Source organism: Ciona intestinalis, chromosome 1 (assembly GCF_000224145.3).
Source record: "Ciona intestinalis chromosome 1, KH, whole genome shotgun sequence".
Classification (NCBI taxonomy): domain Eukaryota; kingdom Metazoa; phylum Chordata; class Ascidiacea; order Phlebobranchia; family Cionidae; genus Ciona; species Ciona intestinalis.
Genome location: NC_020166.2, coordinates 9,056,221 through 9,081,257, shown reverse-complemented (window position 1 = coordinate 9,081,257; position 25,037 = coordinate 9,056,221). Strand labels below are relative to the sequence as shown.

Here is a 25,037-nt window from a genome sequence, read left to right as displayed (position 1 = left end):
GAAAAAATAATCACCCACAAAGTAACATACAAGGTAACTCGTAAGCTGGCACGAGGTGTTAAACCCGTGTGATAACGACTGTCGTTTTCCGGCCACGCGAGGATAAAGTAAGTTACATTCATTCATTCAAACTATAGGTCATGTAAAAATTGCATAAACCCAGTGGGGACTAAAGGGATATCCAAATTGTCAACCATACATGGATTATTTATAATAGTTTTGTTATTGTCCTTTGTGTAATACTTTATTAAAAATGGACAGAGCAATGAGGTTTTATTCATTGGAATTTAGGCTCTTCAATTTTTCTGCACAATGTCTTATTATATATCTTTACTTCTTAATTAGTATGTACGTGTACTCCTGTACATGAAGTGATAACTTTAACTCTCAATTATAATATATATATAAAATTATTTTAAACAAATTGAAATTCCATATATTATATATATAATATATATATATATATATATATATTATATAATATATGGAATTTCAATTTGTTTAAAATAATTTTATTTTTTTAAAAGATTTGAGTTGTTAAGTGTTAGTGGTAAAACACCTTAAACATTATTGTAAATTGCCTTTGTTATTCCAAAGAGCATGGAAACAGAGGCTGGTGAACCAGTGAAGACTTCGCGACAAGCTAAAGTACCAAGGATACCTGAGACTGAGATCTATGTTTATCTACTTGTTCTTATTTATCTTATAGATAGTAAGGTGAGAACATATAATATTTTTTTATTTATTTTTAAGGATGAATGGTAAATAATCTGTGTGTGCTTTATATTTATGTGTATAAGAAAGGCCACTCTACACAGTCTGGAAATAGTAAAGCCATAGTTATGTAAAAAACAATGTTCGTATATTGACAAAATAAAATTTCCAGTAAATGCCATTAATATGATAGTACGGCCCTGTATAAGATATATGTATCAGGGCAATACTATCTGATATTGATAATTTATGGTGAAAATTCCATCATATGTATTGGCTTTTACTTATTGTTGAGTTTTATTCTATATTGGTGCGGACCTTTTTATGCCAGACCCATTTTCCCAATACCCAGACTGGTTTTTGTACTTAAAAAAATAAATCACAATCTGACATAGTTATTAGTTAGCTCCCCACCAGAGTTAATTTTATTCCAAACAATTTATTTTTAGTCTCACAGTCTCGCAATGAAACTTTCCAACAAAATTGTAACGAAACTCGTGAACGAGAATCGACGGTCGCTTGACTCTCTTGCTGCAAAATGTTATTTCTATTATAGTCGAGTCTATGAACTTATAGGAAAGCTTGAAGACGTTAGAAGGTGGGAGTTTGTGTTTAATGTATCATGTGGTGTAAATTTTATAAAATTAAATTGCTTGTTAAGCAACAATAAAATGTGTTAACTGTAGAAACAGGTTTGTATTTTTAGTAAACATTTTTTTTAATAAAAATTATAAATTAAAAAAAATACCTGAAGGAAAATTGTTTTGACAGTTAGAAAATTATTATGACACCCTCAAATGTTTCATTGCTATTTTAAGTGTAATCACATTGCTTTCCAGTGTTCTCCATGCCCGACTACGTACAGCAGCGTTAGTGCACGATACTGACACACAGGCAACACTGCTCAACTTGTTGTTGCGTAACTACCTGCATTACAACTTGTACGAACAAGCAGAGAAACTTGCTTCCAAATCAACCTTTCCAGAAATGGCTTCAAATAATGAATGGGCACGTCACCTTTATTACACAGGTAATGAGCATTGTTGTTATTATAACAGTAGTTTTCCTGTTATAAAATATTATTATAAATAAATATTATCATTGATGTTGTTATAATAGTTGGCTACTTTCTCTGTTATGTTAATACCAGGAAAAATTTATTGTACCAAATATAATCCAATTTTTTTTTAATTAAAGAATTTGAATTACACTATTCTATAAGTCTTCTATAAATATATTGTGCCAAAACACTTTAAATCCAGTTTAAAATAAAAATGTTTGCTCTGTTATAAGTTATACTTCCAAAAGCTCTGTCTTGCCTACAACCATATTATATATATATATTACACAAGCTTTGTGGTCTAGCACAATCCTCATATTTATTCCAGGTCGTGTAAAAGCGGTCCAACTTGAATATTCTGAAGCTCGCCGCACGCTTGTAACAGCTCTAAGAAAAGCTCCACAATCAAGTGCTGTTGGATTCAAACAAACTGTATGTTATTTATTTAACACTATATCTGGTGATAACTAATTTTGCATTACGTAATGTTCGCATTTCAAAGTACAATAATGTATTTATAGGTGGCACAGTTATTTTATTTGTTTTTTCCTAAGTGACATTGCTGAAATAACCTTACACACATATTTTTACTTACACACATCTTTTTTGTGTCTACAAGCGGGGCAAAATTATACAGTAATCAATAAAGCTTTCTATAATTCATGATATGAATGTTACTGCATTTTAACAATGTCACATTTCACACAGATTTTGTATAAATTTAAAAAACGTGATGTCGAGTGCGCCTGTTTATTAACTCTATTTCCACTCCCTAAAACAGGTTACCAAGCTTTCTATTGTGGTTGAGTTGCTCCTTGGGGAAATCCCCGAACGTGCCCAGTTTAAACAGAATGACATGAAGAAATCACTTGTCCCTTATTTTGATCTCACTCAAGGTAATTACTTCTTGTTTTGAATGAATAAAACTTATTCATTCTCGTGTGGCATAGCAGCGACAGTTGTTATAACACGGGTGTTCCCTTCCATTCTTTTCCGCTTACAAGTTACCACCTATGTAACTCTATGGGTAATATTAGTGAAATTATTGGCAGTTATAAAAAACTATAATTTTAATTTTAGGCAAAACTATTATTATGACTTAGCACCTATCCATACACTGGAATAGCTTTAGCAACTTGACTGTGCACATTGGAGTAGCAACCATGTATAAGTCACTCAAGTTCCCACCTATGAAGATATAAATGACCCAAACAACCAAAAGTCATGCCTGCTTATCCACAACCTGCATTAGCTTCACCAACTTCACTGTGGGCATGAGAGTGGCAATTATGAATTAGTCAATCAAGTTGCCACCCACAAGAATAAAATGACCAAATGTGTCTGCTTTTCCACACACTGTAATAGCTTTAATAACTAAACTTTAAAATTCTCAAATAAAACTTTCACGAAATCCCCAGCGGTACGAACTGGTGACCTAAGTGCCTTCAATGTTGCGTTGGAGAAACATGCGGAAGCTTTCCAGCGTGATCGTAACTACACGCTGATACTTCGTGTTCGACACAATGTAATCAAGGCTGGTGTACGTCGTATATCAAGCGGCTATTCAAGGATCTCGCTCTCAGATGTTGCAGCTAAACTACAACTGGATTCAGCAGAAGATGCGGAGTTTATTATTGCTAAGGTTGGCTCGGTCTTTTGAAACTTTATGTTAACTTTATACCACTGTTAACTTTAAGGCCAACTAGAAGGTTTCGTGGCATGCCATATTGTTATTGGCATCTTACCTTACAGATTAAACACCTGAATATAAAAAGTAATTTATTTATCCTCTTGTGTTAGGCAACAACAGTAAACAGCAACTCATTAACTATATGTAACTAATCAGTATCCCCACATTTAAAATCAACAAACTATTTTAGTAATCTCATGAAGAATGTCTGCATGGGAGATAAACTGTTGGTCTTAATAAACTTTCCAGTGGTACTATGTTATACTTAGTAGTAGCAGAATTACTATAATATATGTATGTATATACTGATACTAATCACAGGCGATAAGAGACGGAGTTATTGAAGCTGAAATGAACCACGAGGAAGGTTATGTACAAACCAAGGATGTTAGTGATGTGTACAGCACACAGGAACCACAGAAAGCTTTCCATGATCGGATATCATTCTGTCTTGATATTTATAAGAACTCAGTTATGGTTAGTTGTGTGTTTACTACCTTGTAATGAACTTGAACCTGATACCCAATGGAATTGTTGTTTAATTGAACTGGTGTGTAGATGGATGTCTTTTTGCAAACACTGTGCTCATAGGATCATGAATACCTGAATACACTTATACCCTAATGTGGTGGTAACTCCTGACAGTGTAACTCGTGGTAACTGTAAGCAGGTCGCGGTATATCAAACAGAGCACCTATGTTTTATAACGATTGTTGTTGTCCTGCCATGGGAGGATGCATACTTTCATTTTTTTGTTGTTTTTACTGTTTTGAACTTTGTAATACTATCCATCTATCTGCATTACAGATCTTGCATTTACAATTATGAATTCCCGCCACGTGTCTTGTTCAAAACACACAATAGTAGCAGAGTTAACCATTTTCAAAAATTTTGTGTAATGTCAGCTAATATATCCCCACCCACAGTAACCTTGCATTGAATTCCAGGCCATGAGGTTTCCACCCAAGGCTTACCACGTTGACTTAGAAAGTGCTGAAGAACGTCGTGAGCGTGAACAACAAGATATCGAGTTTGCGAAAGAAATGGCTGATGAAGATGACGATTTCCCGTGATCTACTACGCCGTGAACTCCTCACGATCATAAGAACGATTTTGTATTAACGCATATATGTTTAAGTTCAAATTGTAGGAGATTTTGGGCAAAAAATTTTTTTCGCTGCTTCGATAAAGGATTGCAACAAAATAAACACCTTTTGCGTTTGTCGCATGTTGTGGTATCCATTACTATTGTATGTTAACTGTAACCTTACTGCAGCGTTTGTATACTGAAACCCAGGGCAAAAATACACGGTTTCTATATGTTGTATATTCTTATGCACAAGGGACTACGCGGCGTTGCCGAATTACTCTCAGGGACTATGCCTTTACCACTGTGGGTTGGTATGGTATATGGCACTTTAGTGCTCCAAATGGACATTCGTTAATACAATGTCCATGACAGCTACAACTTATACCAACACGACATTATGTTGATGTCGCTACAAAATCTTAATTATGACATATTTTCTTTCAAGTTTGTGTGTAATAAAGTTCACCTCAGAGTGAAGTCAGAATTTCAAATGCATATATCTCCATAGAAATCACACGTTGTACAACCCAAAGTTACTTTGGAACAACCCTTTGAATGTAAAATTTTTCAGAGAATTAATGCAAACACTACGACTTAGCCGTCGGTGTGTTGGGATTTATTATTATCTAAATTTCATTATGCATAAAGATTGTATATTGTGTAGTGTAACGATAGCGACTGGCCAGCTGGCATAACGTGGAATGGCTTTGAGCGTTTCCTGTAATTCATGATATAACAATGAAGAGACTTCTCTAGTCTATTATAGAATGATGGCGACATGATTCTAATACAAAATGCCCTGTATTACATTATATAAAACTGAAAATGTTGTTTGTTTAAAAAGTTTGTGTGTATTGCACAGTTGATTGGGAATTAAATAATTACGTAATATGAAATATGGTCAAACTATTATAACGATTGTGTAACAGGTTTTTCCACGTTGTAAGTTGAATAAATCTTGATGGCTTTTTTATTACGTCGTGTTTGCAGCAAGGCTGTACCTGCTGCATACTCCCAAATATCAGGAAATAAGGTATTTAAACTTGTAGAAACTAAATACCGCTTTAAATCTGAATTAATACCTATACTGCATAGTCCCATATATTAAGAAATTAGATATTTAAGCTTAATCTGTTGTTAAAGCTATGTTCATGCTAATTGCATGTCCTATTTATTCCAAAATAAGGCTATTAAAAGGTAACAAAACGACTTATAACGCTACATATTTTAAATTTATTCTGTCAAGTTAATATTTAATTGATCAATTTTCAGTGCACTGGGACAGTTGGATTTATTGGTCTTGGTAACATGGGAGGCCCCATGGCAATGAACTTACTGAAGAGTGGTCATAAAGTTGTTGCATTTGATGTCATTGAAGCATCAACCAAGCCAATAGTAGAGGCTGGGGGACAGGTATTATAGAGTTGGTAATTTTTACACATACATTTAAAAAAAAATATAATCCCAAGAATGAATGCATGTTAACTAGGTAACAGTTTAGAAGTCAAAACTTATGGCAGTCCTGACAAACTACCATGTACATGGGCAGATATTTAAAGTGCAAACATGCCATTATATGCAAACAGTCTTTAATCTATGTGGGTGAGGTCCTTGTCGACGACCTGGGATTTAGGCCAAATTTGTTCCAATACTTTACATAAGAAATTGTTACTCTATTAACTTATCTTTATTAACCTGCTGAGATGAAACTTGCATAAAGTATGTATTAAAATGTTCTATTTTATATGGGTGAGGTCCTTGTCTAAGGGTTTAGACCAGATTTTGCCTATTCCCCTAACACCTAGGCCGCTTATGTAAATTGTTTATGCAACCAGCACAACTCTTTCCCGGACCCATCCAACATCATAACTCCCATCATTTCTACAGATAGTAAGTTCGCCATCTGAAGTTGCAAAACATTCAACACAAATTATAACCATGCTGCCGAACAGTTCACACGTGCAGGAGGTTTATCTGGGCAGTGAAGGAATTTTACAGTAAGTTTGGTCATTAAAGTGTATGCGACAATGATGCCATAGGTTGGTTCGTCTTTCTGTAACCTAGAAATAATGGATTCAACACTCGTCGCTGCTACCATTGTGGGCGTATGTGTCTTTGGGCAAGACGCTTAACGACAATCGCTCCAACCCAGTGGTCACTAATGGGTTGTCCAAATTATCAGCCATGCATCAACAAAAAATCCATAAAATTAACCACTTATAAAAGTAATGTACATAAGGTAAGGTAACTCGTAAGCTGGCACGAGGTGTATGAACACCCATGTTATAACGACTGTCGTTTTCCCGGCCACGTGAGGTTAAAGGAAGTTACATTCGTGCCTGCCATCTGCCAACAGAACAAAAAATGCATAATAGGTTGATCATGATACTAACGTTTCTTTATTGTATGTTGTTTGATCCTCAAGTTACTCCACCTGTGTCATTTTTACTGGTAGGGACTCCTGGTTCCCCGGATTGTTTTCTAGGGTAGGCCTATTTTTTTTTCAAATTGGTCATGGTCATTAGCATAACTACTTACACTAAATTTTTTACATATATAAATACACTGGCGTAAGGTTACGGGGTTGCAGGGTTGCCTGGCAACCCTTTGATTTTCTCTATACTAATAATGCGTAAGGAATTACGTTCGACCAAACGAAGACGCCATTATTACTGCGAACAAACTTCATTTACGTTCGTTAAAATATGTCAATACCGATGCGTCATTCACGACACAAACGCATTCAACTGGTATTTAAACTCCTGTTTGCTAAATAATTCACGTGTGAATCGCTATTGTGACGTCAGTAATCAACGTGTGAATCGCTATTATGTCGTAATCAATTGCCAGGTTCAAACAACCGCTATTATGATGCAATGAATCCACGTGTGAATCCCTACTATTTCGTAATAAATATGCTGCTTGCCTGAGGAAAACATTGCATATAAATATAAAGCAGTGTTGGAAACGTTTTAGGCAGTTTATTTCCGCGGTATTTTGTTCTGGAAACCTACTATTTCCGACGGACGGGTCTTCGTTTGTAAGATAACCACACACTCGTGCGGGCTTGACGAAAGGCGCATGCGACATAGCTACTGTGACGTCACTCGCCAGGCAATCGGATTCGACCGTTTCTCATTACACGGACTCGCCGAACGCGCGTAATTTTAATTTGTCTCATCCCTACGTAATTCTGATTACGTTTACGTTTGTATGAGCTTTTACAAAGCACATATTTAAAGGGTTGCAAACCGAAAACAAAGGGTTGCAAACCGTTATTTTTTTCGCGCCTACCGGCGCGAAGACTTCCTTTTTTTTTGGTTTTTGCAACCCTAACGTTTAGTAAAACTTTACGCCTATGTATAAATATTACTAAAACTAAATATCCAATGCCCACAGATCTGTACAAGCTGGCAGTATTTTGATTGACAGCTCAACCATTGACCCAGCCGTGTCACAGAATGTTGCAAAACAATCAGAGTTAAAATCTGCAACCTACCTTGATGCTCCTGTCTCTGGGGGTGAGTGGTTTGCATTCTTTAAATGAATTTAAATTCTCAGGGACAACAGACTAGGCAACATAATATACATTTGAAGTTTTTTACAATGCTTTCGCAGCAATTGGTTCCAGTTTCACTTAAGCAGATAAATATAAATAAAACTGAACCCCCGTGTTATAACCACTGTCATTGTTAGAGCAACAACAGTTGTTATAACACGCATGTTCTGTTTCACATACATCGTGTCCGCTTACAACTATTTACAAGTTACCACATGTGACTTTTTAGAGATTTTTGTGTATAAAAGTATTTATAAAGTGATTGTCTGTCATTACCAATGGTTATGATGGTTGAAAAAAACTTACATATCTCCAGTAATCAAATGGGTATGTAAAGGTTTCTAACTGCTATTGATATTGCTTATAATACAGGAGTTGGAGCAGCACAAGCTGCTACATTAACATTCATGGTGGGTGGAGAGAAAGAAGATTTTGAAACAGCTTCCCACATACTTAACCATGTAGGCAAGGTAAGGAGAGTTACTCAGCTACATATGATGTTCTGTTGCTAAGTGTTGTTACCCCTTGTTTACATAATGATTGTATTACTGCCGACGGTATCAAATTTGGAGAAAATGGGTTTGTGGCCTGATGCTGCTACTATTGTGGTTTGTGTCTTTGTGAGCATATGTGTCCCAGGCAAAACATTTTACCACAGTTGTTCCCAATCTAGTGATTCCTTATGGATTGTCTAAATCGTCCACTACAAAAAAATTTGTGGTAACTTGTAAGCAGGCATGAGATGTAGGAAACAGAACACCTGTGTTATAACGACTGCGGTTGCCCTGTCACAAGGCCAAATAAGTTACATTCATTTATTCAACCAGCTACAATTTACCGTAAATTTAACCTAACAAGGGCAAATAAAACGAAGTTTCAAATTTGTCATTTTTATAGAATGTTGTCCACTGTGGTGGTGTGGGCACTGGACAAGCTGCCAAGATCTGCAACAACATGTTACTTGCTATTTCTATGATTGGAGTATCCGAGTCAATGAATCTTGGAATAAAGTAGGTTTCTATGTTAATTGTTTCCACTACCAATATTCATATTGCCCAGTAGGGCTTACATCTTGAGCCCCCCGTCATATTATGCTCTAGGACCTCTTACTGTAATAATTTTAGTATTTCTGTGCTTAATATATGCCTGTGTAAGTTATGTTTAATTTATGATTTCATTATTATCATGATCAAATTTGAAAGGACGAGTTTTCTAAAGAAGGGATTTTGTATATAAAAATTGTATATGTTGTTGTTGCCAGGTGTATTACAGGTTAAAGATCTTCTGTTTTTTAAGTTGGTCCTTTAAGACCAGAAAAAAAGATCTTTTTTTTCACACATTACAACCACTTTACCACTTGAATGCATATTTTATTCCCAGGTTAGGTTTGAATCCCAAAATATTGGCCGGTATAATCAACACCTCAAGTGGACGGTGTTGGTCATCTGATACTTACAACCCTGTACCTGGTGTTCTACCTAATGTACCTTCAAGTAATAACTACCAGGGTGGTTTTGGTACAGCACTCATGACTAAGGTATGGTTTATTATACGTATAGTAAGGAACCATCATAGCTATAGCATAGAACGTTTGCATTGTAATTAGAAGATATCAGGTTTGATGCTCAATGGCACTATTATGGGCATGTCTTTGGCGACACACCTAACCGCCATTTCTGCAACGTAGTGGTCATTTAAACATGGTCTGAATTTGTAAAAAAAACATAAAATTTAAACTTTAGAAGCATGTCTGCACCGTCGACTGCACAGGGTCTAAAATATTCATTTTATATTGTAGCCCTATTTTTGCATGGTAAACATTTTTACAGCTTTTTTATTCATGACATACCTTTCTAGTGATCTTTAACAAATTTTGTAAAAATTATGCTACAGCAAATAACCTAATTACCACATATATTGTAGGATCTTGGGTTGTCCCAGCAAGCAGCCAGTGCCACCAACTCCCTGACTCCAATGGGAGCATCAGCATTACAGATGTATCGCATGCTGTGTGAAAAAGGGTTCGGAGAAAAAGATTTTTCATCAGTTTTTAAGTTTTTGAGTGAAAATGATAAATAATGAGTTTATATACAGTGCAACTATAAATGTTACCAATCTTTGAGGTTCATATAACTAACCTACCACCCCTGATTGCCATAAAAAAAACTTTGTGCAAATGCTATTTAAATTATTTTTAAATGAATGTGTTTATAATTATTCCAAAACATATTTTTACATTTTGCCATAATGTCTTCCCAATGTTTCATTTCAAAAAAACAGTTCACAAATTTGCAAAACTTTAATAGCTTATTATTTACCTTTGCTTGTTACTATATTTTACCTGTGGTGTGTTGACATAACGTTCCTGCATCCCAAGACACAAACTATGGCCCAATATTTTAACATTCAGAAAATGCACTTAATATTTCATGTTGCTTTACCACAATGTTTATTTTTCGGGATTTTTTAAACTTTTGGGAAAACAACTGCCTTAAACTGGTTAAAGTATATCATTTCATAGTTCTACTCAACAGAACACATCTGGAACTTTTTTAGAAGTTCTTGTTATTTATTTAAGATTTAAGACAACTAAGACATCTTAAACTGTTTGAGAAGCTCTGATTTATATTTCAAAATATTTTTCGAATCATGTTTTGGTACAACTTTGTTGTTGTGTTTTGTATTATCAGGAATAAACAGAATGATGCATTAAATGTTTTAATTTTGTAAACATGGGTAATTAACCGCAAAGTAACATTCCAAGCAACCCAATGAATCAATACCGCTTAAGTGTTTTTAGTAGGGGTGTATGACTACAATATGTGCGACCATGGCCTACTAAAAATATCTTTAGTAGGCAATGGTGCGACCATGGTTATTTTCACATATATACCATACAAAAATTTTACAAGGTTTAATAATGCTACAAACAAATTTTAAAACTTTTTTCATCACCCTAAATGTTTTACAGATTCAGTAAGCCGTAGGTAACCAAATAAATAAAATATGAATCCCTAAAACTATAGAGTACCCGCAAAATATTCCGCAGTGTTACGCCAATTTCACCTTTAACCCCAATGTGGTACGATTTCTGCTTGAACGATTTTGATCAGCTGATCTCACGCTCGGCTGATCATCGTGCTTTGTTGATAAAAAATAAAGAAAAAATAAAAAAAGGAGCATGAATCTTTGTAATTGCTGCGAACATATCGTTTGAAAAGCCAAAGAGAGAAGATCGAATGCTAAATATACTTTGTACAGTGTATATAAAACAAATCAAAAGTTAAATGCGCACACAGAACATCTGCACTTACCGCAAATTTTAAAGTCGCAACATAAAGGTAAGATTACGTAATTCTGATTACATGCTTGGCGTGGCTGTGTTGAAACTTCATGTTCAGTATGAATATAAATTACTTTCCTCCCTGTATGTGGGTATTTTTTTGTTTTTTTAATCATTAAAAAAACGCCGTTTATTTAAATAAATTTTGTTTGTATATTTTAATTTTGTTGACAGCAGCTGTTTTGGCGATGTATAATTTAGAGTATTATTTTATTCTTTTTATTAAACCAAGTGACTCAAGATACATGCTTAGACCTTAATTAAGTGGGTGTAAGTTTGTGTGTAGTCTTGTTATATTATGTTGAGAAATATGGTGAGAACTTATGTGTAGGCAGATTGGTTGAGCATGAAATAAATAACAGATGTATGAACAGTATCTTTCTGTTGCTTTGTCTTAATGATAAAGGTTTAGTGTTTTAAGTTAAAAGTGTATTTTTTGTATCTTCATCATTTGAATCTGTATGTTCCCGCACAGTGGTAGCCACTGGTAGGTAGTATGTCAAGTTATAACCTTTGTCTTAATTCCAAAGTTATATATCTTTAAGTTGAAGTTATAGACTAAAATACTTTTTGTTCATTTCTACAATTCTCCTAGAATAATCATATTTACAACTATTAGAAGTAAAATATTTATTTACAGGTGGTTTTAAACCAAAGTAATGTCGTATGCGGATCTTAACGATGATGATACAACTCGTCCCTTGCTCCCTCAAGTGAAAGTCATACAAGATCATAGAAATCATAATAATTGCAACGATGCCCATTCTGCGGAGAACCACGCAATAACATTTTATGCAACACCTGCCGCTCCTACACCTGGTGTTGAGGTTACTTCACCAAGTCAACATTGGCATAATCAAAGTCACAGGTTAGAACAAAAGCATGAATGTAATATTAGGGTTGCTAGTGCAACATGTTAAGTTTGTAAACCTTTTTTGAAACTGCATGACATCAAATGTGTTAAGATCCCTCAACCAAGGCCGACATTCGAGCATGGTGTCTTTTATTAAACGGGAATGCAATATAAACCTAACACCAGGTTAAGAGAACAAAAGCATGGATGTAAGTTAGGGGTACCTAGTATGACATGTTAATCCAATTTTTTAAACTGGCTTACATCAAATGTCTCAGGATCCCAGTTGATGTATAACAGAGCTTTTAACCCAATGTATATTGCGTTTACTACATTAATCAATGAAGTTGAGTTCGTAGATCTGTAGCAATAAAAGCATGATAAATATATACACTGCTGGTATCATAGACAAAAGTTAATGTTTCCATGTTTCATTAAACCTATTCTTTATTACAGAACGTGCCTGATTGCAATTATGCTGATTAATTAGGCACAAGCAATTAATCCCCACAGTTATGTGTATGCCGGTAATGCCGGGTCAATCAATAATTAACATTATTATAAACAGGAATAGTCAGCTTGGTGAACACATAATGCCAATATTTTCTATTAATATTTTAGTGCTAACAATAACTTATTGGAAATACTACAGTAATAACTAATATGCTTTTAATAATAATTACTTGTCAGGGTATTTGGATATTATGTGCTAAAGGTGTCCCATCTTTCCCCATAGTACTTTATATATATAAATGGTTTTATGCTTGTACTTTAAACACTGTTATTTATAACACCTCATCCTCACAACACCCACCCACTAGGAGTGAAGAAACGTCATCTCTGCTGACGTTAGCATCTGATAGAAGGATATCGGATCCAAGAAGAACTTTTTGTCTTTTCGTCACCTTTGACTTTCTTATTACGGTTCTATTGTGGCTCACTGAATGTGGGGTGGGTTGTTACTTCTTTCTTTACAAGTTATTTGAATAGGTTTTATTAAATTTTATCTTAATAAACTGTATATAATTGTCATGGCCTAAATCATAATTACATAAAGTTACATTTGTTTTATTACTACAATATTGTTTTATTTAAATATGATTTGATTCTAATTATTGTACATGGATTTGGTAGTAAACTAGATATCTAGGAAGGCTATCTAGTTTACTCTCCTGTTGTTGCTACTTGGCATAAAATAATGAATAACATGATACAGACATTATGACTTGCTCGACTTTCTGTAAACTTTTTTTACCACGAAAAAAGTAAAATATGTATTAAAAATTGGGTATTTAACAAAATCTGGCATAAACCCTAGGTTCCCAAGTTGTCAAGGACCTCACCCATATAGAATAGAAGTTATAATAATGTAATATGTTTTATCTAGTAGGTCTGTGTTACTTTTATATTAAATCAATAACTTATATTAAATATAATTCAGATCTCAAGCACAAACGGGAAGGATCCATTTTTCACAATCCTTAATTTCCAAATGTCACATTTTTATAAACCTTCCGAATCATTGTTTGATGTCACAGTAAGTATTGTTACCTAACAAGTTTAACTACCAAAGCCAATGGTATTAATAATTTAATAACTAGTTCCCCTAACTGTGTATCTCTTACTTACACAGTAGTGTAATTCTTCAAACACTTGGGACAGACATGGGGGAATTCCTGTAAAGTTTGTATTATGTTTGTCTATCATTACACACTTGGTTTACATGTATAATATATATATATATATATATATGCTGGTGCCAGGCATATTATATGTCCAATATAACTCTTCTGGCTTAATATTTAATCATAACATACACACTTTTACTTGATATAGACATGTTGAAATGTTGTAGGGCTTTATATTACATCGCTGGATGTTGTATATAACATTAAAAAAGAGGTGTAATACAGTAAATACACTTTGTTTTGTAAATTACGAGTGTAGCGAAATGTTTCTTTAAGGTCTGTCATTTAGAAGCGCTCTGTTTACATTACACCATTTACTCTATTAAGTCTATTTATGCAATTTTTTAATACATCCTTTAAAAAAGTATTATTTCCCCCATAACCTGCACCATGGCAAAGTGGTTAGCTTGGCTGGCTCTAACCCAGAGGTAAAGGGTTGAAGGCTCAATGCAGCTACCATTGTGAGGATAAAGTTACACTCATTCATTTAAATGTTTTAAAGCATTGACTTATCTAAGTTTTGTCCCCACAGATGTTAGCAGCAGTACGTTTCTTGTTCCTGGTGTTATCATATGCGATACTGCGCATCAAACATTATTGGCCAGTTGCTGTGAGCACTGCTGTTAGTGATGTTCTGCTTATTCTGAAAATATTTGGAATATTTGCCATGAGCAAAGTAAGAAAATGTTAAGTTTCATAATTGTTAATATTTTATTTTATATAATATATATATATTTATTATTTCCTTTTTTTTACTTTCAATATTTCTGCCCAATAAATACTGGCCACATCCAATTTCTCAGCTATTTTAAGTCAGTCACCACTAAACTGAATTTTGCATGTCAATGTTACACTAACTTTGAGTGTTATAAGTATAAGTTGTGTTGTTTCTGTTTTCGCTGCTATATATGGCCAGCAATTTTTGGTCGGTCACTACTATAGTGCATTTTGCATGTCTATGAAATATATGAGTCTTGCACAGTCCATAGTTTTCTTGTTTTCCCCATGACAACTACCATTGTACCATAGGACCTCATATTGAACACAATAGAAAGCAAAGAAAACTATGCCTGGACTCGTTTTACATAATAATGACAAATAAATGCATTAGATATTTTAGTAATTTATACAGTGCGTTGACATAGGTAATTTTAAGTATAATTCAGGAACCGATGAAACCTAAAACTTCCGTGTAATGAACATGTTCTAACTTACAAGATTTGACATTTTAAGTAAATGCCACCAATTGTTTATTTTGAATCCGCTTGAATAGAGGGAATAGTTGGAAACATTGTGTAGAACTCACTAATAAACATTGTCAATCTGATAACATGGGACTAAATATGAATATGTATATGTATACAATACAATATTAGAACAAAACTAAGAATGTGGAATTTTGAAATCTACCAACTCTGGTCTAAATCAGCAACTCTAAATGTTTGTTATTGTGATTTAAGGGTTAAATCAGAACCTCTTTATTTCTAATAAGCGAAAAACCCTTTTGTTATGATGATATTTCCTACTTACTCATCATAATAGCGATTGTTATTTACAATGATTTATCTTGTATATATATATGTGTAGGTGTCTTATTATGAAGAGATTGTTTATTGCAAGCAGGTTATTTGTTGTTGTGGTACCTGTACTTAAATGCATGAATACTACGTAGTAACGTATCAATTACATAATACCAACGTATTGTTTTGCATTAAGGGCTCAAGTAGTAGGATGTTATAATGCGAATGTCAGTCTTTGTTTAGAACAGTATGGTTTTTAACCTTGTAAAATACTTATGCAAGGTGTAGACTGTAGATGTGTAGAATATATGATTTGTAGCTAAAAGATAGCAACTTTAATATGTTATTAGATTTGTTTATGTTTCCTTTTTAAGTGGTTTTATGTTTGTCAAAATAACTGTTTTATAAAAACCTTTTTACAATTTGTCTAGGAGTGAAAAAGTAGTTTTACTTAGTCTTCTTACATTTGCTTCTGTTATAACTACTGTGTGTCTTTAGTTAAAACCCATTGTAACTTGGCATATATTAATCTTTGGGTATGTGGGCATAATCAAAAGACAAAATAAAACATATATATGTATCAAACCATATAACCATAAAAATGATTTATACTAGAGTTTTTTTTAGATAACAATTTTGCTAACTAAAGTTTCAACGACATATTCAGGTTGCTTTCATCAGGCTGCTATGACACTCAATGACTGTTATTGTAGATTTACTGAATTGTCTTATTTATTGCATATTCCTTATCATTTTAACAACTTTATACTTCAGCAGACCTCAAGTTTGAATCTTCCCATGACAATAGTTGTTGTGTTGGCTGACTTTGTTTTAACTTGGATTGAAGTTTGGTTCGTGGATTTTAAAGTTCTACCTGCTGAGATGAAACTTGCACAAAGTATGTATTAGTTAAAATGTTGCTGCAAGGCGTAATATAAAGTGAACAATGTTGGAGCAAAGTGTTTTCTTTGTCAGAGGACACAAGATTTAAGCCAGATTTTGCATATTACCCCTGACACCCAGGTTGTTACCCATAAGTGACCACTTGGTTGGAGAGTCAAGAAATTTTGTTGGGTGTATTACCCGAGGACATGATGCATCAATTGCTATCAAGCATCAAAGCTCTAAACCACTGAGCCATGGTGCAAAACAAGTGACAACATTATTCTCATAAACAGTCCCTAAGTTTCTCCAGCAATGACATAACAAAACTTATATTTTAACCAGAAGAGCTACATACCTATATTTTTACATTATGCCTGTAAGCTACAACAACAACATAATATTACTCCCACAGAAACAGTTCGTGATTTCCTCCAGCAGTCTTACCAATCCACTCCTCCACAAGATGATGGTCGTAGGTTTGTTCCTCGTCCCTCGTACGGAGCAACATCCGAACGTGCCTCGTTCTACTCACCTGCTGCTACACCACCAGGTGAGCATATTTCCAAATCTTTTAAAACCCTTGGATATTTTATAATATTAATGCAACACTGTGTAATAGGAACACCCAAATTTGTAACTTAAATGCAGCAGCTTAAAATTTGTTTAACTTTTCTGACTTACCCAAATATTAAGGCCTGCTCATATAAAAGACAAGTATGATATAGTAATATCATTAAAATATTATTGTAAAAATGTGTACTATGATTAAACAATGGTCCTTTATGTCAGGGAAAACTAAAGGAATAAAAATTAAATATTTAGTTCACAATAATGCAAAAAAGTGGTGAACTTTGTATAGGATTGCAATAATTTCATCCATGAACTTTTAACCTCCGCAGGTTCAGAGTGCGGTCATGCGGAGTCAATGTATTACTCGATGCATGGTTACCATAGAAACAACTCAAACTGGAGCGAGGCCGATGTCGCAATCGTAAACGAGGGGAAGAACGGGCTCGACCAACTGTGGGAACTTTATCAGAATAATACGATATGGAAGACTGAGAAAGTTCTGGTAAGTTGATATAAGTTAACTAAATTGCAGTTACTTTTAATGGGCAGTAGGCATAAATGACTTTGTGAATGCAGCTGCTTATAAAGGTGCCATATTTTACTCAGGAAAGCTTTGGCTTTGTGGCTTACAAGAATTTCTGCCTATACTATGATAAAGTCCGCTGTATTGTAGTGTGTGGATATGTCAACATGACATTGGGTTTAATCTTGGTTGGTTTAGTTCATAGCTTTGATGACATGCAAAATGCACTATAATAGTGACTGCTTAAAAAATAGCTGGCAACATTAGATCCAGCAGAAAAAATACAGCGCCGGGCAGTCATAGACAACTCATACTTATAAATTCTTGAGTCAACTCATACATATATGACTTATCCATGGTTGCCACTCCCATGCCCACAGTTGGGTAGTTGGAGCTATCTCAGTGTGTGGATGAGCAGGGATGAGTTTTGGTTGGTTTGGTCATTTATGTTCTCGTTGGGTGGGAACTTGAATGACTTTCTCATTTACTCACAAACAAAATATTGGACCTTATGACTCACATGTGTATCATGTGGTGTTACCACTAACCATTACTAACCAGCACACAACAACAAACAATCACAAGACTTAAGTAAACAGAACAAAGTCCTCACAGCACATGAACGTCAACCATTCATAAAACACTTTTTAGTTTATACATTTCCATTGTTTTTATTATCATTCCCTTTTTATTTATCTTGATTAAGAATCAAAAATGCATTTTTAAGAAACTTAATTCTCTTGTTAGTTTTTGTTAAAATCATCCACATAGCAATTTACTTATTAAATTATGCAATGTAAGCAATTTCCAGCTTCCAATATAGACCACTAAGGTCCACTATCATACACAGATTATCCTGACTAAGGTTATAATTATGGTTGAGATTTAAAATGGACCTTTGAAATGTGTATACTGTAGTTTGGAAGTAATCCTAACCGAGGATGGGATTTCATATCAATAAGACAATCATAATATTTACATAGTAATACATTTGGCGAAGCTAATTAGAAAATTATTGAAGCTCTATATCTATGTTTTTTTTTACCAACATTTTTATGTTATATTTTAGAACACTTTTTCAGGCTAGAAATACTAAAGGACTAAATTTTGAACTGTTTTAGGTTGTCACTGTAAAACAGATAAAAAGATGAAAATTTGTTAAAAACAACACTGTTTTTAAACTAGTGAGCAGTCTTTTGTCTGTATGCAAACAAAATGTCTGAAAGGCATTTTTACATTTAGTACTATTTTTTATTCTATTATAACATTTCTATTATTTGTATTCAGAGCAACGGTGACACAGTGTTCAGTTACGACAACAAAGAATTTGGAAAAACTTTTAAAATTGTTGCAAATATTCCTGCAGTCACACCAAGTGTGCTATTTAATGTAAGTAATAATTCTATGCTAGCCACTAAAACTAATTCTGTGTATTTGACCTTGTGTGGCGAGACCATTAGCGAACCTTTATCCAACCCAGTGTCATTAATGAGTTGTAGCACTCTGTCCTTTGTAATTGCATGTTGGTTAGGGGTTTGAGGTCATACTCTTCTTTTAATTAAAATAAAATGAACAACGCTCTTTGGTTATAAACTAGTGTTGGGCAAACTTTCATTCTGTTTCCTTAAATTCTGCAGCAAAATTTAATCAGCGCATGAAATTGTTTATATATTTTCAAAACAAAGATTAAATCAAAAATAAATCCCTCCTCCAATTTTTTTTTGTGGCTGCACCATTGAGCGAGTATGATCTTAAACACTTTCTTTGCAGGAAATAATAAGGAAACCGGAAGAAATGCCACAGTGGAATAAAACTGTTTCAGATGTCAAGGTAAAGATCTGCGTTTACTTTGAATTGAACTATTCTGTATGTGATAAGTCCTACAGTGAGACATACAGTGGCCTTGGATGGGGCAGTGACTGTTACCACTCTATAAAAAAAGCACTGTTGCTGCCTTATACTTATACAGCACTGGACAAATTCAGAATATAAAACCATAATTTTTAAAACAATTGTTTTTTGTATAAATTTCTGTACTGTAGTATCAGTGCTTGAAAAGTAATATTTCTTCTAGAAAAACCCACAGATAAACTTTTGATTTTTCACAGGTTCTTGGTAAAGTAGGTGAGCAGACGTTCATCACACTTGAAGTATCGGCTCCTGCTGCCATGGGGTTGATATCGAGTCGTGAGTTTGTTACGGTTCGTCGAGTTGATAAGTTTGGTGACGATTACGTCAGTGCAGGGATAAGCACCAACGCATGTGAACATATGGTGCCCAAGTCAAACTTTGTAAGGTGAGGTTGCTGTGTGTTATTGTGAGCCAGAGTGCTGATACATGTTTTACTGTTAACTGTATTTGTTTTGAATTTTCTTTTTGAAATTTTCTCTTTTATAGTCCTATTTGGTTCTAGAAAAAGAATATTTAAACAATTATATAGCCGTATCCTTATGACTCTAAGAGTGTTGTTTATTGCCTAAATATGATCAGGAAATGTAAAATATCATCCGCTAACGGTGACCACTTTACCCCACAGTGCAATATTTAACTATTTTACACCACAGAGGGGTAAACGGACCAACGGGATTCGTGGTAGGACCTGGTGCTGATGGACCTTACTCAACTAAGTTTATTTGGATTTTAAACACAAACCTCATGGTAAGGCTGGCATGCAATGTTTTTTGTATTATTAATAGATTATGTTTGGTGTGCATTAAAGTCTGTTTTGTTTCTTGTGTAAATATTGGTGGGCAATATTTGAACTTTTCCTTTAATAAAACAGGTAACATACATGCTAACTCGTAAGCGGCACGTGGGGTATGAAACAGAACATCGGTGTTGCCCTATCATGCAAGAATATCTATATTATCTATATTGTTAAAGTATAGTTAGTCGTTCTAGCCCACTTTTTTTACTTTTATTAATGGGACTCAATAGGATGTTGTGTTTCAACTCCTTAAATTTCTGCTACACAAGGATTAATAAATTTCCTTTATTAATTTTACTTCCCAGGGAAATTTATCTCGTTCTCTCGTAAATCGAAACTTAACTTCTACCATGATCAACTTTGTATCTGCAATGAAAGAAAGATTAAAGGTGCTTTAAGAAGACAAACAAACCAATATACCACAGTTAATCACATTTTAAAACTTAACATTAGAGTTCAGTTATTTCCAAATTAACTCATTCCAACCACGTTCCATATTACCTGGTTTCAGTTTCATACTAAACATATTTTAATTGCACTTGTGATGTAATAATGACATCACAAAACATGTGTTTAATGACGTCATATAACACGTCTCTCTTTAATGATGCCATGCACTTTCATGTTAGACTAATTTTGATATTTTATTATTGATATACCTATCAAAATTTTAGGCGATTTTATTTTTGAGTGTTTTCGTTGCAGCTATGTGAATTTAAAAGTTTTAAACTTTTGTGCGTATTTTGTTATGCCGTGTTTCATCTCGCCAATAAAATAGTGTTGAAAGTATATGCATGGATATTCTTACTCAGTTTGGGTATGGGCTTTGGTACAGCACATAACATAAGCTTTCCTGTTTGGAGTTTGTGTATGGCTATTAACTAGGGCACCAAGTTTGGAAGTCTGGCACACATAGAAGTTTTGTGTATCTTTAGACAAAATCAGATGTAAAAGATACAACTTGGTAGTTACCGATGTGTTGTTTTAACTAATGTCATTTGCTATATAACATTCTCCATTAAAAGATTGGTCAATAAGTTTAACGTAGAACAACTGTGCACATCGGAAATAAAATGCATTAATCCACCATGTACGCCAGAAATGGATTACACAACACCGGTCGTTTTATAATTTTTCTGTTGTACTGGGATAAAATAGTAACATAGTTTCGCTAGACGAGAGGCAGAAAATCAGTATTATTGATTTTAATTGCAAAATTAAATTGCGGGCAAATCATGTTCAATCTTTAACTATAGATCACCGTATAAAAAATCATTTAATACAAGAAACTCACGAACTAGTATAGCAAACAAAGCCCGGTAACTCGTAAACATTATTGTATTGTTTAAAATCGTCCCCGAATGTTTGTCGTGTTATGAGACATCAGCTGATTGACGCATCGGGGAATTTGTTTTGGCAAATTTGAGTTTTGGAAATAATAGAGTTAGGTGGGCTGTGTTTTGTAAGTTTTTTGGCGTTCGTGGAGTACTAGATAGGGAAAATAACACATCTTTGCAAGTATGATCTGTATAAAATATCTCATTGGAATGACCTGTTGTAAAATCGTATGTCTATAAGTTTATAACTATATTTTTGTGTAATAATGAAATGTGGGTGCTGGTGAAGAATCCCCCCTCCTATGTTAGATTCTGGTCATAAACCTATATATCCACTGACTTTAACACTTTTTACCAGCATAATCTGTTAATTTCATTTCATGGCCATGTTGTATTTAAATTAACCTTTGCTATTGTAGTCTTGGAAATATATAGAAAATTATAATTCTATAATATAATGTATGTATATATGTATTTTAACTAAAATTTTACAGATAAATAACATTTAACTTTCCTTTAGCTTGCATGAACACAGTTTCATTGTAATGTATATTGGAGTTGCAATATTACTTATAAGTTTATGTTTTCAAACTACGTATGTGGATGGGACAGTTTATGAAGAAAAAACCCAAGTTTTAACGAGTATCGGTTCAAAACGACTTCGGCAATTCAACGGAGTTGGGGACCAAGAAGTTTTTTTCTGGAGGATTGAAAATGCTGTTGATAGGATCTCTATGATCCTTCATGGAAGTGTGTCACAGTCAGGCGGGGGTATCTCGGTAAATTGCCCGGACACTCATGTACAAGTTGTGCTCCGAAAAGGGGGGATACCAATTCCTAACCCCCTTGGTGCAAAGCTACCAGAAAATACTTTTGTGTGGACAGATGGCGTGATTTATTCTGGAAGTTTTGTAGTTTCAGCAACTGAAGGGTCACAGAATGAGCTTTATGTCAATTTAACAACAAACCAAACAGGAGATTACTTTGCTGCAGCCTATTTACCAATTGACAGCCAACACATTGGTGTTGATGGCCTAACTAAAGATTGCAGATACTTTGCAAGTTTAGAGGTTATTGTTGTGAATGCTTTTAATACATCAACAACAATAGCTTCTGTTGATGAAATTACAACTCACCCAAATTCAATATTTTTGAGCAGAAAGCAACGAAATTTATTTGATGTTTTATTTACAACATCTAATGACACATACATCATAAAATACAATGAATCCACCAGGTTTTTCTGGGATATTAACTCACTTTCTGACTCTGGAGGAACTGTGAAAATAAACATCAAGTCCCCTGAGGCACTTGGTAGTAATGAGGCTATTTTTGGATGCTTAAAACCTGGGTTTTCATCCAACGGGGAATGCGGCAATAACGACACAATATTTATTAATAACAGTCTCCCTGGAGCCCAATATTCCTGGTACCTTCCATTCCCACATTCAGGGCAGTGGTTTATAGACGTCAAGCTAGCCTGTGAGGCCTCTGCGTGTGAGAACATATCGCAAAAGATAGAACTGTCAGTGAATATAATAACTTGTATTAACTCATGTCAGTCAAACAAAGGGCATGGATCATGTGGTTTATATCGAAGTGATGAGTTGTTATTCGGTGCTTGTAAATGTAAAGTAGGTTGGAAAGGCTTGGACTGCAGTGATGGTTCAACAGCTTTAAGTTATAACACACAGTTGCTGTATACGCTACTTCTTACTATGAGCAACCTTCTGTTTTTACCATGTGTATGTCTGGCTGTTTATAGGAAATATTACACTGAAGCTCTAGTTTATTTTTTTGTTGCATTTATGTCAAGTTTTTACCACGCATGTGACCAACCTGGCCAAGTGGTCTACTGCCTTATGCCCTATGAAACTTTACAGTTTTCTGACTTTTTAAGTTCCTTGACAGCTATTTGGTTTACGCTTATTGCTGTAGCTAAGTTTCCGTTAAGTATTGAAGCTTTTTTCCATGTGTTAGGTTGCCTTGCCTTTGCTGTTGTAATTTCATTTGACCGATTCAATTTATGGACTGTTGTTGTGCCTGCAATTATTGCTGTTGCATTTGTTATATTTTCATGGGTGAGACAATGTCGTATAAATAAGGAATGTTATCCTGGTAAAAAGAAAACTCTTGTTAGCATTGTACCTGGTATTATATGTGCTGGCACAGGGCTTATACTTTATGCATTTGTAGAAACAAAGGATAATTACTACATAGTGCACAGTATGTGGCATATTCTTATGGCACTTGCAGTGTTGTTCTTATTACCAGTTGGCCCTAAGCGATTAAACTTATCATATAATGTAGTTGGTGACGCTTCTTTTACATCACAGTCACCACCTCTTACCTTATCACAAAATGAAACCAACATAAGGTTCACACCATATGGGGGGAGCTCATCTAGCTTAAACCTTTAATGTTTTTTAGTTTCTTTATCTACAGTGTGTTCGGAAAGTCACTGTGCACTGTCTAATAACAGCAATAACAGCATTCATTCAGTCTATTCCAAGGATTGAGGTGTTTAGAAACAAAATAAAAAGGCTTCAAGCCTGTATTGATGCTAACGGGGGTCACTTTTAACATCATTTATAATTGTAATTCATGTACCTCCTGGATTCTATACTGAATCATGTTTGTTAATGAATACGTAACTACACAGTGACTTTCCGAACACCATCTACCTAGGCTATTGTGGTACTGTATTACTTTATCTTTTATTTTTCATTATTTTTACACCTCATGCGCATGTGATACATATTGGTAATTCTAGTATATTGATTTCATTCACCACAACATTTTATGAGCAATCAGATACCTAAGCTACAAGTAACTGTGCAACATCTCCTTTATAATGTTCCCTAACCCTAACTCTCAATTGAAAAAGATATCAATGTTTTTACCAAATTCTTTTTTTGCCTATTTCTCATGTTCGCCACAGGAATATACGTAGTGCAATCTTAATCAAGTTCCTTAAACACATTTTATTCAATACTAACCAAAATATAACAAATTCAATCCTTTTCTCTGTACCCCAATCCACACTTATAACTTGGTTGCTTAATTTTGTTTAATTTAAAATTTAAAAAAAAAATATTTTTGAGTTTTAATATGCACTACAGGCCTTGGAAATTCACCTAAAACGGGTAACTTGCTAAAGTTGACCCAACCACAAAGGGGTTGCTTTGTTTGACCATACATTTATCTGCCACCTGGTATTTGGAATTAACTGAATTGTGATCTAAAGAGGAAATCATAAAAAAAATCCTCTATTTTACTTTAAGAATGCTTATCATTAAGTTTCTTTATATTTCGAGATTTATTGTGTTTTAAACCAATAATTTCTATTCTTTCCTTCCTGTGTTTTAAATTCATTACAGCTATCGATATTATGCTTTTAATAGCCACATATTTTGCATACAATTGCTGCAACAATTTACTGTATTATTATATTACCGTGAGCATGTTTATCTAAATTCATGTTTTTTCACCATTGTG

General features: G+C 34.2%; 4 protein-coding genes across 6 annotated transcripts in view; all 4 read left to right on the top strand.

The window, feature by feature from the left end:
• LOC100181298 (26S proteasome non-ATPase regulatory subunit 3) overlaps nt 1–4,791 on the top strand; it is a 5,888-nt gene extending 1,097 nt beyond the window's left edge. Inside the window, exons 3-10 of the mRNA XM_002130260.5 lie at nt 598–717; nt 1,164–1,312; nt 1,554–1,744; nt 2,103–2,206; nt 2,556–2,670; nt 3,193–3,416; nt 3,786–3,941; nt 4,412–4,791. Of these exons, the coding sequence (XP_002130296.3) occupies nt 598–717; nt 1,164–1,312; nt 1,554–1,744; nt 2,103–2,206; nt 2,556–2,670; nt 3,193–3,416; nt 3,786–3,941; nt 4,412–4,537 (1,185 nt within the window). The 3' untranslated portion in view covers nt 4,538–4,791. The remainder of the gene's footprint in view (nt 1–597; nt 718–1,163; nt 1,313–1,553; nt 1,745–2,102; nt 2,207–2,555; nt 2,671–3,192; nt 3,417–3,785; nt 3,942–4,411) is intronic.
• Nucleotides 4,792–5,459: 668 nt separating this feature from the next.
• LOC100178943 (3-hydroxyisobutyrate dehydrogenase, mitochondrial-like) lies at nt 5,460–10,827 on the top strand. Its single transcript, XM_002130387.3, has 8 exons — nt 5,460–5,587; nt 5,827–5,967; nt 6,442–6,551; nt 7,954–8,075; nt 8,486–8,583; nt 9,011–9,123; nt 9,494–9,650; nt 10,037–10,827. The coding sequence occupies exons 1-8, from the start codon at nt 5,516–5,518 to the stop codon at nt 10,190–10,192; spliced, it is 969 nt and encodes a 322-aa protein (XP_002130423.1). The 5' UTR covers nt 5,460–5,515; the 3' UTR covers nt 10,193–10,827.
• A 409-nt stretch (nt 10,828–11,236) lies between these two features.
• On the top strand, nt 11,237–20,991 carry LOC100176619 (stAR-related lipid transfer protein 3). Of its 3 annotated transcripts, none has more exons than XM_009864210.3 (13): nt 11,237–11,454; nt 12,097–12,324; nt 13,131–13,260; nt 13,751–13,846; nt 14,530–14,673; nt 16,295–16,415; nt 16,815–16,952; nt 17,302–17,474; nt 18,783–18,884; nt 19,266–19,325; nt 19,604–19,791; nt 20,060–20,153; nt 20,508–20,991. In XM_009864210.3, the coding sequence occupies exons 2-13, from the start codon at nt 12,116–12,118 to the stop codon at nt 20,598–20,600; spliced, it is 1,548 nt and encodes a 515-aa protein (XP_009862512.1). In that variant the 5' UTR covers nt 11,237–11,454; nt 12,097–12,115; the 3' UTR covers nt 20,601–20,991. The 3 variants fall into 3 exon arrangements, with proteins under 3 accessions (XP_009862512.1, XP_002130557.2, XP_018667135.1); XM_002130521.5 differs by having other exon boundaries at nt 16,292–16,415; XM_018811590.2 differs by lacking the exon at nt 11,237–11,454 and adding an exon at nt 11,841–11,862 and having other exon boundaries at nt 16,292–16,415.
• A 1,000-nt stretch (nt 20,992–21,991) lies between these two features.
• LOC104265357 (transmembrane protein 8B-like) lies at nt 21,992–25,037 on the top strand. The gene has a single exon (XM_009859165.3). It carries the CDS (start codon nt 22,085–22,087, stop codon nt 23,957–23,959), a length of 1,875 nt encoding a protein of 624 aa, XP_009857467.1. The 5' UTR covers nt 21,992–22,084; the 3' UTR covers nt 23,960–25,037.

What these genes read in the sequence shown, in the direction of transcription:
- LOC100176619 (XM_002130521.5), top strand. Translation starts at nt 12,116, where the DNA reads ATGTCGTATGCGGATCTTAACGATGATGATACAACTCGTCCCTTGCTC. An exon ending in GAATATTTGCCATGAGCAAA is followed by an intron (nt 14,674 to 16,291) that starts GTAAGAAAATGT and finishes TTTATACTTCAG; the next exon opens with CAGACCTCAAGTTTGAATCT. An exon ending in GGAAGACTGAGAAAGTTCTG is followed by an intron (nt 17,475 to 18,782) that starts GTAAGTTGATAT and finishes ATTTGTATTCAG; the next exon opens with AGCAACGGTGACACAGTGTT.
- LOC104265357 (XM_009859165.3), top strand. Translation starts at nt 22,085, where the DNA reads ATGTATATTGGAGTTGCAATATTACTTATAAGTTTATGTTTTCAAACT.
- LOC100178943 (XM_002130387.3), top strand. Translation starts at nt 5,516, where the DNA reads ATGGCTTTTTTATTACGTCGTGTTTGCAGCAAGGCTGTACCTGCTGCA. An exon ending in TGATGCTCCTGTCTCTGGGG is followed by an intron (nt 8,076 to 8,485) that starts GTGAGTGGTTTG and finishes CTTATAATACAG; the next exon opens with GAGTTGGAGCAGCACAAGCT. An exon ending in TCAATGAATCTTGGAATAAA is followed by an intron (nt 9,124 to 9,493) that starts GTAGGTTTCTAT and finishes TTTTATTCCCAG; the next exon opens with GTTAGGTTTGAATCCCAAAA.